Below are 16,664 nucleotides of genomic sequence, written 5' to 3'. Positions count from 1 at the left end.
ATGAAAAATATAAATAATTCTTATATCGAGATGAATCAAATAAGGTCTCATTTGGTATTGAATTTGCTTGTCTTTTTTAGCATTTTTTATGGCTCTTATTACTTTGATATACATTCTTGTAAATAAAGCACGTGAACATTGTGATTAAAGTTCTAATTTTAATTTACAATTCTACAATTTTGCGTTAAAAATAAATATGGGTGATCTAAATCGTAGATAGAAGCGTGATATTGGTAAACAAATTATGATCAATAACCCATTCGTAAAAAGCCTTAATCAAACCTTAATAAAATAACAAAAAATACTTTAAATTGAATGCTCTAGAAAGATTTGAGCATGATAGAGGACAAATTTAAGGCTTGAATTAGTACAAATAATGATCAAAGAGTTTGCTTGTGAAGAGAGAAAAGGGTAAGAACTTAAAAAATTATGAAAACGGAGAAATAAAACAGCCATAACTGATATCAGATTTAAAATAAACTGTTATATAATTTAGCTGTTTGTCTTTTAATGAACCATCACGTAAAATAACTGTTTATATTAATTTTTTTTTTCCTTAGTCTCCAGTTTATTATAAACTGCTATTTAAATTGATATGTTAGATAACAATTTACTTTACAAAATAAAAAATGGCCTATTGTTGTGGATAGTAAATTATAAAATATGTTTTGTTTCAGTAATGTGAGAATTAATTTATTTTGTGACAATTAGCATTATTTAGCAAAAAAAAATTCAATAATATTACATACAAAATAACCCATAAAATAATTTAAATATATATTTTGTGCAATTCAATCCATCACTCAAACATAGTCCCCTTAATAATAATAGTCTGTAAGAAAGTCTTAAATTTTTTTTAAATAAAAAATTGTCATATTTTAGTCATTTTTTTACTTTTTAATATTTTTATTTTATATAGTGTTCTTATCATTTTTTTATATTAATTCACACATTTTCTTTTATTTTCTCTCATTTTTTTTTACCCACACAATTTAGAGATTGTTAGTTCTTACCAATTTGTTAATAGTTATGTTGTGTCAATGGTTAGTGCTAAAATTTTATTAAAATAGTAAGTATTTTTATTTGACAAGTACAATTATTGAAAAATATTTACAATCATTAAGTTGATGTAAACTAACAGTAATCTTTCCTAATCCATTTAAATGTTTCATTTGAGTTGGACATGCATATTAAGAAATGGAGGAGACAACAACGATTGTAGATACTCATGATGTAGTTAAAGTAGAAGTATTCAATACGAATTGTAAAGTTAATAAGAGTATTTTTGTAATAAAATAGAATTCATAAAGAAAGAGACTATAATAATTGTAAAGTTAACTGGAGTATTTTTGTAATAAAATAGATATCATAAGGACAAATTGGTAAAAAAAAACTTTTACTTTAAATAAAAATGAGACGAAGTGATTTTATCACATAAGAAAGTAGGATAATTGAAAGGAACAAGAGGGATTAACGGCCTTTTTGGTAAATGGTATTAATTGTTGGTGATGAGAATGAAAAATAATGTAATTTTGGTTGAAAAATCTTTTGGTTACCTTGATGGTCATGCTTGTCTAACTTTAATCATCTCATTTTCTTCATAAAGTTCATTCCAATGCAACACCATTGGGAGATGTGGTATTATATGGTACACAAATTTTTATGGGAGAGATCATCTCTAATTGGACCGACCTATTATATATTTTTTAAAATATTGCAAGTACGCAATATGAATGATGTAAGTAGACATTTAAGATATTGAAAGTAGGCACGAAGGATACGTTAAGTAAGCATTAAGGATAGTGTAAGTAGGCATTACGAATATGATAACTAAACATTAATCATTAATGAGCTGAATTTGAAATATGTCTTTCAAAGAGACGGTTTTTCAAGGGGACGGTCTCTCAAAAGATTAATTGAAAAACTTTTTCATGATTAAAGTTTCATTACCATGAAAATGACATGAAACTTTTAATAAAATTTTACATTATAAATTATTTTCGTTACTACCATTTAGTACCACTGATCAAACAATGTCGTTAAGAGTCTACAAAATCTATACTAGACTTTACCAAAATCATAGGGGCATTGGGAGTACTAGTACATAGGCAACACTTCTACTAGTCTAAAACGAAGAGAAAGTCATAGTATGCCAACGCACATGCATCCTAAAGCCATCACTATATCTCACTAAATCTCCCTCTCCATGTGCCTACGCCGCACACCACACCATTCCCCAATAAACAACAAATCCCTAATTTACTCCTACGAATGCTGATCAATTCGAAGATGAATGAAGAAAACAGCGAAATCAAATTATGACCCTAAAAACTCTACCGAATATTTTCCAAAATCATCATCATCATCAACAACAACAATCATCATCAACAACTCTATTAGTATTATCGCCATTTTCATGGCTATTTCTCAACCGTCGTCGTCGAATTTTCTTCCTGATTCTAACCTCACCTGTACTAATTCCTCTTCTTTGTTTTTGTTTTCCGTTAATTTGTCTCTGTCAACTCTGGTTCTGTATTTCCCGACGTCAACAAAATCGACGGCGAGATGACCTTGGGTTACGGCGATGCGAAGAAGGAAGAGAACAAGATGACTACAATGATCATGATCAGAGTGAAGAGAGAGAAATCGGATGGATATTGTTGCAGAGGTATTTGGAAGATCAATTAGGGCTCGTTGGATCTGTAGTTTCTGTTTATGATTGTGCTGATCATGATGATTTTGTTGATGTTGATGATCAGATTATTCATGATGATGAAACTAGACAACCTTTTCTGATTTGATGATTTTTTTTGTCTGTAAATTAATTTAAGACTTTTAAATTTTGATTCTATTAGATTGTGATTGTTAGTGTTTGGAATATGGTATATGAAATGAGAAAAAAAGGTAATTGTGCAGTGAATTTTGGTCCTTTTTTTCTATTGTGATTTAATTTAATTCCATTTCTTAAGTAAAATGTTCAAAAACCACCATTTATACACTATTCTTTCAATTTCTGAAAATTAAATTGAAGATCAAATTTAGTCCAACATCACCATAATCTAGTGATTCAATTTGCACTCTGAAAATTGCAGTTTGTAGTTTAGCTTGATTTTATTTAGTGGACCAAATTACAAAGCTTATTTTTAACAAATTGGTTTGAAATTGTAATCTTAAAATCACATTTGTTTCATGTGTATTTTTTGATGTGATTCATTGAATGTGTGATTTGATTTTAAATGCACTTTGATTCATTAATTAATAATAAAAGTGCGTGATTGCAAATTTCTATCAAAATAAATCAGATAGATTAAGAGAACACAAACCATTAAACTTCAACTTACTCTGGTTTGGTTAATGAAAATGACTTTTTGTGGTAATAGATTATAGAACTATAGAAGTATGACTCAACTTTGCTATGTCATTTTTATTGCGACGGAGCTCTTATTTGCCATTTTTTTTTATTTACAATTTTTTTTATCAACAAATACTACCCCCTCCTAACCATCTTTTAGTGTCTTATTTAAGTTATGTACTCTATCTAATGTACTTATTCAATTCTTAATATATCTAAGTATAAAAATTGTAAAAAGTTAATATTAATAAACTTTACATTAAAACGAATCAAATAAATTCCCACATGACTATTGTTATTGGCTCAACTAGCCCCAATTTGACGGGTCAAGTCAAAGGGCCCAAAGATCTTGAAAGTCAATCAAAGCCCTAGAAAGCCCACTTTAAAGGGTGAAATTACCAAAATGCCTCTTGATCAGTCAACTAAGGTCATTTATTGTCCAATAAATACTTTCATTGATTACCATTGATGGTATATTTTCTCTCTCTCTAACTTCTCTCAACTACTTGCATTCATTTCATGCTTCATATTTTCGACCACTGACTTGAGCGTCAGAGGGGTTTTCCGGGAAGCCGCCCCGGACAAGTAACTCTGCTCGTTTTGCTACATTTGTATGGGCACGAGAATTAAGAAAAGAGATTGACGTACACTGTAGTTGATTGTTTACTTTATAGTGTATAGTATTTTATTATTGTTAATTGAAAAAGAAAAAGGAAAAATAGGTTGTTAGGTTACTTTATAGAGTATAGTATAGTATTTTATTATAAAATATAGCGTATAGAGTAGGATAAAAATAGGGGTAGGTAGAACTTTAAATGATTGTTTTATTACTAAAAACGGAAATGTAACAAATAATATAAAATTACCAAAAATAAACAATATAACGGGTATTATAAAACGGAGGAAGTATATATTAAACTCTTTAAAGTGAGTTTCAATTATTGAGTGTCAGCCTAATTAAGGTCGACCCATCAATAGCCACATCAACGACTCTACCTATTAATCATGATTATTGAATCTTCTGTCTACATTTGATACACGTTAATATTTATCTGACATTGTTAACACTCCACAATTTCATTATACTAGTTTTATTTAAAATATTTCACATAATACATAAAAATTTAAATATATTTTTTCACAGAAATAAAAAGTTAAAATATATTAAATGGAATTTTGTTGAATTTTACCTTAATGTATGAAAGTCTAATAATATAATTTTTTAATTTTTCACAGAGGATATATTATAGGTAGAAAATGTAAAAAAGTTAAAATATAACAAGTGAAAGAAAGGAAATAAAAAATAACAAATAAAAAATAAAATATTAATATCATGATTCATGAGTCATTTATTTATTACTCCCTCTCCCTCTGTTTTTAGATGTTTTTCCCATTTATTTTTTGTACGATTTTCAAAATAAATTTTAAATTTTTAGTATGTCTAAATACTTATAATAGAAAATTATAAAAAATATATAATAAAAAAGTATATATTAAGACGAATTTAAGGTGACCTACTTAATTAAATTTCTATTGGAGCAGCAAACTACCATAAACATACTTCTTCACATTTCATGGAACACTAGCATAATTTTATTCGAAGATACAGTGGCGCCTTGATAGATATGGCGACCGCAACCTCCATTGTTGTTGATCCATCTTCAACTAGGCTTCTCCTTCACACCCCACTTCTCATAGCTGAAGATCAACAAGACATAGTTCCTAATACACTTGACTATAAAAATCGTCCGGCTATTCGATCCAACTACGGACAATGGAAATCCGCTTCTTTCATCATCTGTGAGTTCATATTTCATCAATTAACCATTTCCTTTTTTAATGAGAAATTGACTAAATTTGTTTGGAAGGGGTGGAGATGGCAGAGAGGCTTGCATATTATGGGATTTCTGGAAATTTGATTAACTTTTTAACTGGAAAGCTAAGGCAATCAACAGCTACGGCGGCTGCTAATGTCAATGCTTGGAGTGGTGTGGCTTCATTGAGTCCTGTTTTGGGAGCTGTTATTGCTGATTCATTTTTGGGGAGGTTTTATACTATTCTGGTTTCTTCAATTATTTATATCTTGGTTAGTAATTTAGTATCAATTTTTTGTTGTTTCATAATTTTGGGATTTGTGTCTTCTTAAGTTTGATGGGTATTTTATAACCAGAAATTGAAATTTTAAGATGGGTTTGTTAGGATTGTTTCGTTAGAATTGAGGAAATTTGTGAAGTTCTTTGATTCAAAACTACTACTCTTTGTTTGAATTTGATTGCATACTTAGACACTTTGTTTGGATAACATTTTTGGAAGGAAAGGAGGGGTGTTTTCCTTCTATATCACTGTTATGTAATTATGTTGGAAGGATTTATTATGTCAAAATTGTGAAGGATCTCCTCCTTTCAATTTCTTTCCCTCCATTTCCATTCATTCTCCTATTGGTATCCAAGTGAAAGAAATGCAATCCTTTGATTTCTCTTCCCATTCTTTTTGTCAATTTCCTTTCCAAACATATGTGTGATTGATTGGGATACTAATGCATGCTTAAATTGTAGGAAATTGGAGGGAATAGTGTAAGATCATTGCTGGCTAATTTACTTTTTGACTCTCCGTTCTTTCAAAGCTACTCAAATTTAGCCCAAAACCAACCATAATTTGCTTTTTATGATTTGCTAGTTGTAAGGAGATTATGAATCATGTGACATTGAAGGAAATGGAGAGATGCGATTTTTGATTACTAATGGAGGTGGGAGTAAAATGTAGGGGAAGAAATTGAACTATTGAAGATGAATTTCATTTAGATTTTGCAAAAATCATTCACTTCCACATTGGAAAGATTTGGAACGAAAAATGTCCTCTTTTGCCACCTTTTCCTTTGGTTTCCATCCCGTTTATGTTCTTCTTCAAACATTATCCATTCACGCTCTAAATTATTGAAATCTAAGTGAAATTTTACTCATCTAAGAGATTTCTATTCTCAGTCACTACACCATCAAAAAGACAGTGGGACTTATACGGTTATACCATTTGTGACTTTTCTTTCTAAAATAGTGACTGAGATTAATCACTGTTATCAAACTATGAATATAACTTTACTCCATCATTACCCTTGTTTGATTGTTTCTTATAATTATTTAACTCTGATATTTGAATGCAATATATTTAAGTTAGAAAGGAAATAAAAATTTAATATAAGACGTCTATAGATTCAGTATTTGCAATGATCATGACAAGTGGGCAACGGGAGTAGTGTTCTGATGAAGTTGTGTAGTGGGCTAGTGGCTCATGTTGTTTGTATTCTTTGGAAGTAGGTTCTCAAATTGAATTCTTTAAAGTTTAGTTCATAGGCCAAGATGTAGATGATGGCAACTTGCTGAGTCAAGAACCAAATTATCCATTGATGATGAGGTGTTTGAGCACTTGGTGGGGGCAAGCTATGGCTTTCATTGATGAGGAAGCAAGGGCTCACATATGCCAAGACTTTGTAGCAAGGAAACGCGGAAAATGTACAGAAACAGGGGCAGCTGGATCGAACCAGGTGTTCTGATGGTCCGCTCGATCGAGCATATGGGTTGCTTGATTAAGCTAGCTGTCAGAACCTAGGTCGGATTTCTTTGACTTCTTGGCCTCATTAAAAAGGATTCAAAGGTCAGAAGAGGTGTATGTTGAGTTGTACCTTTGAGGATCAAATGTGCTTGTGTGTGCATGGTAACTCTATAGGAGAGTGCAAACATACTCCAGAGAGTGTGTAATCTGAATTTATGTTGAATTCTCATTTAGAAAATAAATCTTTTGATTTGGGTTATCTTAAGGTACTCATTAAACACTTGTGTTTTTACTGTTCTTGCATTGTTAGTGTGTGTTGTCTTCTTCGCTCTCTATTTCTCTACTTTTTTCATTCTCCTCTCTAAATTTGAATGTCCAACAAAGCTGCATCCAGTATTTTTTCTTGGAGTTTGTAAACTGTTTTAAGGTGTATTAGGTACTTTATGCTAATGAAATTTCTTTCTTGTTCATCTCATTTGGATGGCTTACCAGGGGCTAGGCCTACTAACTCTATCAGCAATGCTGCCTTCCCTGAGCTGTATCAATGAGGGCACAATGAACAACGGCACTTTTGGATGTTCTTCACATTTGCAGACGATGATGTTCTTTATTGCGCTTTATATGGTTGCAATTGGGCAAGGTGGGCACAAGCCTTGTGTTCAGGCTTTTGGTGCCGATCAGTTTGACGGAGAAAATCCTGCTGAAAGCAAAGCCAAAAGCTCTTTCTTTAACTGGTGGTATTTTGGTCTGTGCATGGGTTCTTTGTTAGGCATTGGAGTTTTGAGCTATGTCCAAGAGAACCTTAATTGGGGCCTCGGATTTGGAATTCCCTGCATTATCATGGTAATCGCTCTACTTATATTCTTGCTTGGAACCGCAACTTATAGATACATCATAATAAGTGAAAATGAAAGTCCATTCTTGAGAATCGGAAGGGTGTTTGTCAAAGCAGCCCAAAACTGGAATGTTAAACTCCCTGTAATCGGTAACAAAGAAGACGCACATGGAACACAAACACGTGATGGAACTCATCAATTTAGGTTTCTTGATAAGGCTTCGTTTGACGGTTGCAGCAATAGTGAGGTAGGAGAGGCAAAGGGAGTACTCAGGTTGTTTCCTATATGGGCAGCAACATTGGTTTATGGTATCATTTACTCGCAGACATCAACCTTCTTCACCAAACAAGGCATTACATTGGAAAGATCAATAGGTTCTACCTTTGTTATACCAGCTGCAGCATTACAATGTTTCATTGGAATCTGCATTGTTATCTTTATCCCAATTTATGATCGTGTTCTTGTTCCTATTGCTAGATATTTGACGGGTAAACATGCTGGCATATCAATGCTTCAGAGAATAGGAACCGGGTTGATCATTTCCATTTTGTCTATGGCAGTGGCTGCTGTCACCGAGAAAAAGAGGCTTCAGACCGCTGCACATTTTGGACTGATCGATCTGCCTGATGTGACGATCCCAATGAAAATTTGGTGGTTGCTTCCACAATACATGCTGTTTGCAATTTCGGAGGCGTTTACCATGGTTGGTTTGCAAGAATTTTTCTATGATCAAGTCCCAAAAGAATTGCGTAGTGTCGGATTATCTATGTATCTGAGTATATTCGGGTGGGGAGGGCTTTTGAGTAGCTTTCTCGTCTCAATGATCAACAAAGTTAGCAGTAAATGTGGGAGAGAGAGTTGGTTCTCGGATAACTTGAATCGTGCTCATCTTGATTACTTCTATTGGCTGCTCTCTGGTCTTAGTGTCATTGGATCCATTCTTTTTATCTACTTTGCGAAATCATACATATACAACAACAACAACAACAACAAGGCTTCTTGTTGATATGCGTAGTACTCATATCGAAACTGTAAGTGCAAATACTCGAGGTAAAGATCTTCGTAATCAATATTAGAATTGCTTAACAGACCATTATGCATTCTTATAGAGAAAGTCCTTGTGTATTTCAGAGATTAACTGTATTCTCAACTGTTTTCTTAGTAAAATTGTATCATGTCTTAGTATGGACCGTTGGAAAAATGCAACAACTAATATCAGACATAAAAGTGTATAGAATATTTGTAATTGTGAACAAAATTTGGTAAATATTTATAAGATTGTACATGTTTTTAATATTTGAGACCCCTATTTTATCAGGACATGTTTCTGAAAACCTCCATTCATGCTTTTGCCTTGAAGTGGGACTTTTGTTGTGAGATTTGTGGAATATAGAAAAAGGCCTTTGAAAAGGCAATGTGAGTATTTTTGTAGTCATTTTCACTTAAATAAATACAATCATGGGAATTGGTATTGTTAATGTCGAGTTTTATACTCCCTTGTTCCTTAATGATGTTTCCGTTAGTCATTTTGCCGTTTTATTTGTTGTTCTTCTAAAAAATATTTCTATTTATATCACAAATTTTGGACATAGTGAACCTTGTTCATTCTGATTTTAATATTTTATTAATGCTTATAGTTTCACATATTTTCTACTATTTTCATTATAACATTTTCATATTGCTTATGGGTTCTAATATTTTCACTAAGTTTAATCAAATATTTTTTAAAATTGTGGTCCTCATATTTGTTGTACATTTAGAGTATGATAGGATGTAAACCATGTACTATGCAATTAGTGGGACAAATAAGTGTTACAACTTAAATTCCAAAGAGTTTTAAACATACAAATCAAGTGCCTGACAAACGGAACAAAAAGTTACTCAAACTAGGCATGCTTGTTCGAGCAAAAATCTGCTCACGACCATCTCGTTCGAACATCTCGTCGGTTTCGAGGCAGAATGCTACTATAATTTTTTTTGACATTTTCTCGTTCGATCACTTTAAGTGATCGTCTGAGCATTTCATTACAATCGCGTTTATTTGAGAATATCTGATTGTTATGTTAGTTATAGAGGTTATGTAGTCCTAAATTCGTTCATTAATACTGATTGCAGTGTTCATTTATATGTTGGAATGGATAAGATTTATAATCATGCGTTTATTCGAGAATAATGAGTTGCATCATTGCATGTGGGGAGAGGTTGTTGAAAAATTAGGGGGGTTAAACAGGTCGGGTTGGGTCATTTTCAGGTTCGGGTCATATATAAATGGGTCAATAGACCCTTGACCTGAACCTGACCCATTTAATTAAATGGGTCAAAAATTGAAACCCCGACCTGATCTGTAGCAGGTCGGGTCAACCTGCTAATGACCCATTTAACCTGCTAATTAAATGGGTCATTAAACCCATATATTTCAGGTCATTTGACCCATTTGATCCATTTGACCCAAATATTATATTCACATTTCATAATAAAAGTCTTTATTAACACAATATTAACACAATATATGTTGCAATACAGTATACAAAGCAATGAGAAATAAGTTGTAAAATACAAAAGATTATACAAAAGATTATCAAAAGCTTTCATTCAAAAGATTATACAGTATACAATATATGTAATACAATATATGTTGTAAAATAAGTTGTAAAATAAAAATAAAAAAAATACCTGAAATGAGAAATCAAACCGATGAACGGATGAAGCCAAAAGCCCAAAACATATGAATCTTGCAAAAATTGGGTCAGAAAACCAAAAAATGGAGTAAATAAAGAAAAATGGAGTAAAATCAAAATCTAAAAAGAAAAATAAAATCTAAAAACACAAAAAATCAAACATCAAAATCAAACACAAAATCAAACATCAAAATCTAAAAACACAACAATGGAAATAGCAGTTCCAGCAATGAACATCAAAATCAATACAAAAAAATCGAACACAATCCAAATCTAAAAAAAAAAACAGAAAAATCGGACTTTTATGTGTTAATAATACTTACCTTGGTGCCGCAGAGAAGATGAAGGAGAAGAGAAGAAGCTGCCGGCGAGAAGAGGAAGGAGAAGGTCTGAAGGTGTAGGCGTAGGTCGCAGAATCGCACAAAGGAGAGAAGAGGAAGGAGAAGAGGAAGTGAGGAGGAGGCGGTAGGTCTGAAAGAGGAGGCGCCGCAGATGTTTAGCAGTTTAGGGTTTATGTCGCAAATCAACAAATGTTTAGGTCTGAAGGAGGAAGTGATAAACTTTATGATATATCAATATATCATCATCTTTATTCTTTATGAATTATGATTTTATGACTTTATTTAAAATTTTCAATGGGTTAATAAATGGGTTAAATATGGGTCGACCTGACCTGATTGACCCATTTAATAAATAGGTTAAACAGGTTTTTTTCGAGTTTAAATATTTAACCTGAACCTAACCCATTTAATAAACAGATCAGGTCGGGTTGACCCATTTAACTAATTGGGTCAAAAATCTAAACCCAAACCCGCTAATTTCGGGTCGGTTTCAGATCAGGTTAGCAGGTCGGGTCAGCTTTTGCCAGCCTTATGAAAAATATTATTTTCTTTTGGTTTTCTCCTCTTCTATTTAATAAAATCATAATTCTTGTCTTCCTCTCTTTACATGAATATCTAAAGAGATTTATAATCTCTTTGTTTATTCTCCGATTTCGCACATTGTACTAAGCGCGTTATAGAGTAGTTATTTGCAACTTATTAAGAATTTCATTAACATATCCAAGTGTTGATAATGGGTGACTCAAATCGAATCTTGCCATTATAGAAAGAAGATGAAGTATCAAGTTTAGGTCAATGGTGCATTGACTGGAAAAGGGAAGCTAGACGTTTTCCTGGACTCGTCGCTATGTTTAGTTTTGGAGAATTTGAAGTCAGAGACTGGCGACGAGTCGCTGCTAATGGGCGATGGCTTGTTGCTTCTTGCTGGAAGTTAGTTTTTGTATGGGTTTTTGACGGGTACTTTATTTTATTAAACCATAACTTCTCTTAATTTGGGAGATTAGTATATGAACTCTCCATTTATTAGGGTTAGGGTTTATCACAAATAGAGAGATCACAAGATATCCATTGTAATTTATGAGTGATAAACTTGATTCATCTTGTAACTCTTTGCGGTACATAGTGAAATTATACGTTCTCGGTGCCCGTGGATATAGCTATCACATTGTTAGTGAACCATGTTAAATCTCTGGTGTTATTTGTTGTTGTTTGCATTGAGTTTCTTTATTGTTTCATTATTGTTTTTCATTCTTGCTTTCGCTATCGCACAACACCAACTAGTTTCATTATTACTGTCATTATGGAAGAGATTTCTAAATCTATTTGGGAGACGGTATCGTGGTGCATGCTATTCGCTGACGACATAGTGCTGGTAGCAGAAACTAGAGAGGAGGTTAGTAATAAATTGGATGAGTGGAGGGAAGCTTTAGAAGGTAAAGGGTTGCGCATTAGTCATACGAAGACTGAGTATTTTCGCTGTGACTTTAGTGGGACATCACCGGTAGATGAACCAGAGGCGTCAATTGATGAAGCAGTTGTTAAAAGTACGACCAAGTACAAGTATTTGACATCGAACATTCAAAGGGATGGGCAGATTGACGGATATGTAAATCATCGTATACAAGCGGGTTGGCTCAAGTGGCGAGCAGCCACCGCGATGCTATGCGATAGGAAATTCCCAGACAGGTTAAAAGGAAAATTCTACTGGGCGAAAATCAGACTTGCTCTGCTATATGGGACTGAATGTTGGCCCGTAAAGAAGATTTTTGAACATAAGATGGAAGTTACAAAAATGCGTATGCTGAGGTGGATGTGTGGGCACACATTGATGGATCAAATTAGGAACCAAGAGTTTAGGAACAAACTAGGGGTAGCCCCTATTTTTGAAAAAATGCGCGAATATAAATTGAGGTGGTTTGGACATGTGCAGAGAAAGACTTTCGCCGCCCCTGTGAGGAGGGTAGAAAGCATTATAGTAGAGGGTAAGAGGAGTCGAGGAAGACCCAGGAGAACTTGGGATGAGCAAATAAAAGTTGACTTACATAAATTAAACCTCTCTGAGGGCCTGACTAGGGATAGGGGTAGTTGGAGGCGCCATTTCCATGTTTTAGACTACTGATGTCCTCTTAGATTACCTTTTGGTGTTCTTGCCCTCTTGCTTCTCTCGTTTCTTTTATTATTAGTTTTTTTGTTTTCTTTTATTTTGTAGTTGGTTCTATTTATTTATTTTATTTATATGCATTTAATTTATCTTTCTCATGTAGCTACGTCTCCTTATCTTTCTTGAGCCGGGGGACTCCTTTGGCCGCGCTCTCCTTTATGGGTATGAGTTTTCGCCGTCTTTCCCTCCCCAGACCCTGTCCATAATTTTTCTAGTACCAAACACTGGTCAGATTTCACTTCATTCTGGCGAGAGACCGTAGACAAATCTCAACTAACATGTAACCATTGTGGTGGTTCTCGACACAAAAAAGAAGGATGCTTTAAACTCATCGGTTACTCAAACTAGTGGGAGGATTTAAAGCAATGAAAGGCCGCCGCCAAGGCACCGGTTACCCAGGCCGGTGGCAAGGCACAGTTCGTCACTACCGTCCCACCTTCGGCAACCATCCCACAAACAGAAGAGACACACAAAGAAACGGGTCCAAGTACAATTTTATGGGCATGCATGGGAGTGACTCACTCAAATTTGTCACCCTCACAAACACCACCACAAACCTACTCCCATTACCACCCCCATTAGAAATCAAGTCCCAAAAAATCAAAAATCAAGTCCAAAAATGAACACAAGAGAGTTGATTCCAACAATCCAAAAACCACAAAACCAAACTCCAATCACCATAACTACCAAGATCCATACACAAGTCCAGTAAAAGAAAAAAGTAAAATTAGATTTGAGTGTCCAAGCCAAGACCATTCTAAAAACAACATTAATAAAAAACAAACAAATAGAAATTAAACCACCCCTTAAGAATATCACAATAGATTTCATGGAAGAAGGAGGAGAGAGATTGAAAACATGGGGAAGGGGGGACGCAGCAGGTGAGAGGACAGAGAAGTGGGGAAGGGGGGACTTTAAACTTTCCATAAATAAATCAATTTATAGGAGAGGAACACAACAAAACCTAAAAACTACTTTTTTGACCCGCATGTCCCAAAACGGGTGCCCAGGGGTCCACGTCCCTGACCTGAATTCTGTTCCCAATTCATTTTCCTCCTCTCTTACTACAAATCCTAATATTGTAACCCACTTAAACCCACAATCCAAAATAAATAAATCCAATAAAATCCTTCAAACTCTTTGATTTTTGATTGCGGAGCAACCAAGTCTATGACTTTTGACCCTCGTGATCTTTTATCTCATGACCCCACCAACTATACTCACATTAACCCTGTCAATGGTGATCGTGTTTGTGTGGATTGTGAAGGCCCGGTTGATATTTCATCGTCTCTTAAATTAAAACATGGCCTTTTGATCCCTAATTTGTCATATAAATTGCTATCCATAATTCAACTCACCATGGAACTTAACTGTACTATTCTCATGACCGCTCATGGTTGTATTGTGCAGGATGCCCAGACCCAAAAGATCATATGTTATGGTACTGAAAAAGGCGGATTATACTACTTGGATAATACTAGCTTGGTTCTCAGGGGGAGTTAACTATTTCAAGACAAAAGTTTGGTGACATATTTCAAGGCAAGTTTGGTTTCGGTCATTCTGAGACCAAACTTGAGGGGGGGTAGGAAAATAAAGAATAAAATAAATTTTGATATTATTTTATCTTCTTATTTTATTAGGAAATATTTTATTCTCTTTATTTTAGGAAATTAAGTTATTTTGTTATTCTGATTTCTATATTTTAGTCTTTGAACCTTTATATAAATAGGGGTGTTTTTCCTCTAATTATGAATAAGAACAACTGAATATTCAAACCCAAATCCTAATCTAATTTTTTCCGCATTATAATTTCTATCAGGTTTATATAGTACAAGATGATCAACTCAATTTCTTTTGTATTTCTTGTGACTTTGAGTTATAATTATCTCTAGTTCATTCACTCTTGAATCCCTTTCGGTTGTATACTTTATATTACCCATTAGTGAAAATAAGGGTACTAAAATTTTTTGTCTTTGATTGCAGGGGGAGAATCAATTTCACTTCTTAAATTTGCAAAACTGAAACATTCTAGAAAAAAGCGACGACTCGTTGCTAATTGGTTGAGTGAAAGCGACAAGTCGTCGTTCCTATTTTAATGTTCAACTAACATTCCTGAAACTTTCGACGAGTTGTCGCCTTTTAGCCAAGCAAAAGCGACGACTCATTGCTTCCTCCTATTTAGTCAGACGTTTGAATTTCTAGGCGGCAAGTCGTGGCTTTGATATTTCTTGATCTTGCGACTCGTGGCTTTCTCTTTTTAAGTCTTTGGTACTTACTTTTTTTTCTTTGTTAGGGATCCTAAGTTATTTCTCCAAGCCATCACTCTCTTATTATTCCGTAGGACCTAATAAAACTCCAGTTTGTGCCTTAAAAACACATGAAACAAATAATTAAACCCATAAGACAAAAATATGCTTACAATAAAAACCCATAAATAATCCAAAAAATCATCATAAAAAGAGTGAAAATTATTATTACTAAGTGCAAATAAATGTACTTATCTCATATCTATACTTGCCCCAATTTAAATAAATACAGTGCAAAACTCGTATAATTTTATGTGCGTGCCATTTCAAAACTTAAACTTATTCTCCATTTGATTAATGAAAATGGCTTTTAGTGGTAATATGAGTCAAATATGCTGTCATTTTTGTTGTGACGAAGTTCTCATCTGCAAATTTTCTTTTTTGACAAAGTTTTTTCATGTTACTATTTCTAAGTGATAATAAATGAAAATTAATTTTATGAAGAAAGAAAATAATTAGAAAAAGACAAATATAAAGATAATTTAATAATCAAGTAGGTTGAAGAATAAGGAGAACTAGATAAAAATTAAATTCATAATTTTACTTGGAAAAAACACTACTTACTCTAATCAAATAAAACATGATTATCATTAACAAATTCTATTATTAAGGTCGACCCTTCCATAGCTATATACGGCTCTACCCATTGATCATGATTAATTAATCCTCTGTCTACGTTTGATATACTCCTATATTTATCAAAATTGTTAATACTTTCATTCGTTTCATGTCACTGATTTTATTTGGAATATTTAATACCATACTGAAAAAACTCCAATATGTTTTTTGTGGATATAGAAATTTAAAATATGTCGATGTCTAATCTTATTAGATTTATCTTAATAAATGAAAAAACTAAAAAATTAAAAACTTGACCAATATTGTAAAGAAATGAAATAAAAAAATAGGAGTAAGAAATAAAATACTCCCTCCGAATATATCCCATTTGATTGGACACGGTTATTAAGGATGGTGTGGGGTCCATTAAAAAGGGTAAGTAGTAAAGGGTAAGTAGTGAAGGGTAAGTAGTGAAGGGTACTTGGGTAAGTAAGGTATATGAGGGTATATTCGTAATTACTTGTGTGAACTAAGGATATTTAGGTAAAAAAAGATTGAAAAAAATAGAAATGAGACAACTAAAAAGACTTTGCCAAATAAGAAAATGGGACAACTAAATTGGTTCGGAGGGAGTATTTATATAATGATTCATGAGTCATTAATAAAATATAGAAAAAATTATCGTGAATAATAAAACCTTTTGTTAATTTTTCTATAATAATACCAACTATTAATTAACCATAAATAATACTAACTTAATTTATTAACTAATATATCAAATTTTTTTGGCTTATAATTACGACAATTTAATTTTTAATATGTTAGGGATTTTCATAAGCATTATATTATTGCCGTAATTTTTTCCTAAAATATAGTCCCCATAAAC

At 33.1% G+C, this 16,664-nt stretch overlaps 2 protein-coding genes across 2 annotated transcripts; both read left to right on the top strand.

The window, feature by feature from the left end:
* The first annotated feature begins 2,095 nt into the window (after nt 1-2,095).
* On the top strand, nt 2,096-2,920 carry LOC130810396 (uncharacterized). The gene has a single exon (XM_057676439.1). The coding sequence runs from the start codon at nt 2,319-2,321 to the stop codon at nt 2,799-2,801; it is 483 nt and encodes a 160-aa protein (XP_057532422.1). The 5' UTR covers nt 2,096-2,318; the 3' UTR covers nt 2,802-2,920.
* A 1,979-nt stretch (nt 2,921-4,899) lies between these two features.
* LOC130811158 (protein NRT1/ PTR FAMILY 5.10-like) lies at nt 4,900-9,137 on the top strand. The gene is made up of 3 exons (XM_057677340.1): nt 4,900-5,152; nt 5,221-5,438; nt 7,391-9,137. The coding sequence occupies exons 1-3, from the start codon at nt 4,978-4,980 to the stop codon at nt 8,738-8,740; spliced, it is 1,743 nt and encodes a 580-aa protein (XP_057533323.1). The 5' UTR covers nt 4,900-4,977; the 3' UTR covers nt 8,741-9,137.
* The last annotated feature ends 7,527 nt before the right edge of the window (nt 9,138-16,664 follow it).

Source organism: Amaranthus tricolor, chromosome 4 (genome assembly GCF_026212465.1).
Source record: "Amaranthus tricolor cultivar Red isolate AtriRed21 chromosome 4, ASM2621246v1, whole genome shotgun sequence".
In the NCBI taxonomy this organism is placed as follows: Eukaryota; Viridiplantae; Streptophyta; class Magnoliopsida; order Caryophyllales; family Amaranthaceae; genus Amaranthus; species Amaranthus tricolor.
Note: the sequence above shows the minus strand (reverse complement) of the source record. Positions and strands in the feature narration are given on the sequence as shown.

Excerpts from the sequence above, each read along its gene's own strand:
- LOC130810396 (XM_057676439.1), top strand. The coding sequence starts at position 2,319 with ATGACCCTAAAAACTCTACCGAATATTTTCCAAAATCATCATCATCAT.
- LOC130811158 (XM_057677340.1), top strand. The coding sequence starts at position 4,978 with ATGGCGACCGCAACCTCCATTGTTGTTGATCCATCTTCAACTAGGCTT. Across the intron at positions 5,153-5,220 it reads ATCCGCTTCTTTCATCATCT|GGGTGGAGATGGCAGAGAGG; the intron begins GTGAGTTCATAT and ends TTTGTTTGGAAG. Across the intron at positions 5,439-7,390 it reads CTTCAATTATTTATATCTTG|GGGCTAGGCCTACTAACTCT; the intron begins GTTAGTAATTTA and ends ATGGCTTACCAG.